Consider the following 2,069-nt stretch of genomic DNA (forward strand, 5'->3'; position numbering starts at 1 on the left):
GCATCCTGGTCCTCTCGGAAGTAGATGGAGTCGGCAGAGTAGAAGGAGGGGTCTTCGTCAAAGAAGTTGTAGGGTTGGAGGAAGAAGCCCACGCCGTTCCCCACAGTCACCGTGTTAGGAATGTCCTCTGCATGTGGGATGTGTAGAAAACCAGCTGTCACCCAGGCCACCAAGTCCTAGCAGGGGAGAAGGAAGAGGGTCACGAGGCCTGGCTTTGCTGAGGACATTTAGTGATAGGGATTCAGCTACCAAGGAATCTGGAGTCTTTAAACATTTTTTCCCACTGGATAGAAGTCAAAGCATAAGCAGTCCATTTCATATTAGGAACACCCGCCTTCTTGTCCCTGGCCTGCAGCCTCCAGCTCTGACATTTCCCATTATATTGCCCTCTGCCTACCTACCGCCAGAGGGTGAAACCCACAGGCTGCTTCAGCTCCTCTTCCCCTAACTCTCTAAGAGTTCCCCACAACTGAGGGAAGAAGGGTGGAGGAGTGAGAACCATGGCTGGGAGGCAGAAACAGGCCAACATTGTGAAAGTCATCAAGTCAGGGATGAGAGAAGCTTCAGATACAGGAGATGTCATTTTCCCTGGTAACTTCCATCCCTCTTTGAGTCCTGGAGCCTGGAAAGGATTCAGTCCATGAAACTGGAACTACAAGGGCTCTAGGATCTCAGGCCCAGGGCCTCATTCAGTGTTTGCATATGGACACCCAGCTCAGGAATATTCCCTCAAAGGATAACAATCAGATCCCCTGTAGTGCAGAAGGCGGGAGACAGCACCACCCCTGAGGACAGCAGGTGGTTTTCAGGGACCCTCCCAAGAGAAAGTAAGGCTCCTCCCGTGCCCCCCACCCCCGCCAGCTGACCTTTCCAGCAATGGTCTCATTGTTGATGAAGTCATTGAAATCCACAGTGGGGGCCCAAGGGTCATTCTGATTGAAGATGCTGCTGCTACTGGGCTCCTCCTCCTTCCGCTGGGTCACAGCCAGCTGGCACCTAGGGAGGTACTGGTCAGGCCTCCATGGCCATTGACCCCATCCTGCTGTCTGATTATGGTGAGAGGGAGCTGAGTGCTCAGAGCTCAGCTTCCCCAATTGCATTCACACAACTGACTCGGTGCTACAGAATCCCCGACGACATCCTAAGAGGGGTCGGGTCCTCCTGTTTATCCCCAGCCATTTCACAGCATAACACCTCTCACACCCAAAACAGAAGAGTTCTCACTCCTGGGCATTAGCCTTCAAGGGGAAAACGTGCCCACCATGGTGCCTTTGGATAACTAGAAAAGCCTTTGGTCAGGTGTGGTGGCTCACACCTGTAATCCCGGCACTTTGGGAGGCTGAGGCGGGTGGATCACGAGGTCAGAAGTTCCAGACCAGCCTGGCACACCACCACGCCTGTCTAATATTTGTATTTTTAGTAAAGACTGGTGAAACCCTGTCTTTACTAAACATACAAAAATTAGCCAGGCGTGGTGGTGTGCGCCTGTAATCCCAGCTACTAGGGAAGCTGAGGAAGGAGAATCGCTTGAACGTGGGAGGTGAAGGTTGCAGTAAGACTGTACCACTGCACTCTAGCCTGGGCAACAGAGCAAGACTCTGTCTTAATAAAAAAAAAAAAAAAGGAAAAGCCTTCCTGAGAGATCTCTCCCTTCACATACAGTGCGAGCTGAGTGTCCTCCAACGCTCCTTTCCCACTCTCATCGCCCCCCTCCTTTCTGACCACCGACCACTCACCTCTCCCAGCTGAAGCCTCTCTCCATGGAGCTGTTCTGTGGCAGCGGCTCCCCAGAAAAGCTGATCATCTGGATTCGGTAGCCCCGAGGGTGACCCCACTTGTTGCTGTGGTTGCTGGCCAGGTACAGGTAACGAGGGATGGTGCCTCCCACCGGGAAGGTGGCCTGCTCCTCTGTCTCCAGCAGCTTCCGGGTCACCTGCAGCCTCTGCATCTGGTGCTCAGGGCTCCAGGGCACAGCCATGGGGACAAAGGCCATATCCTCGGCCCAGACCCAGTTCTCCAGTCCTGCTCGGGGTAGGGTGGGGGAGGGCCTGTCATGCAACTGCCCTTGC

The 2,069-nt window shown here is 54.0% G+C and overlaps 1 protein-coding gene across 1 annotated transcript; it reads right to left on the reverse strand.

Annotated features, from left to right (window-relative positions):
• Positions 1–2: 2 nt before the first annotated feature.
• Positions 3–2,058, reverse strand: LOC108299057 (membrane primary amine oxidase-like; the record flags this gene model as incomplete). Its single annotated transcript, XM_017521473.2, has 3 exons — positions 1,737–2,058; positions 867–996; positions 3–176 (listed from the first exon to the last, which is right to left on the reverse strand). Coding segments are annotated over exons 1-3 (561 nt in total), but the record flags the coding sequence as incomplete, so codon positions are not given.
• Positions 2,059–2,069: the final 11 nt, after the last annotated feature.

The sequence above is a fragment of the Cebus imitator genome, unplaced genomic scaffold (assembly GCF_001604975.1).
Source record: "Cebus imitator isolate Cc_AM_T3 unplaced genomic scaffold, Cebus_imitator-1.0 Scaffold1603, whole genome shotgun sequence".
NCBI lineage: Eukaryota > Metazoa > Chordata > Mammalia > Primates > Cebidae > Cebus > Cebus imitator.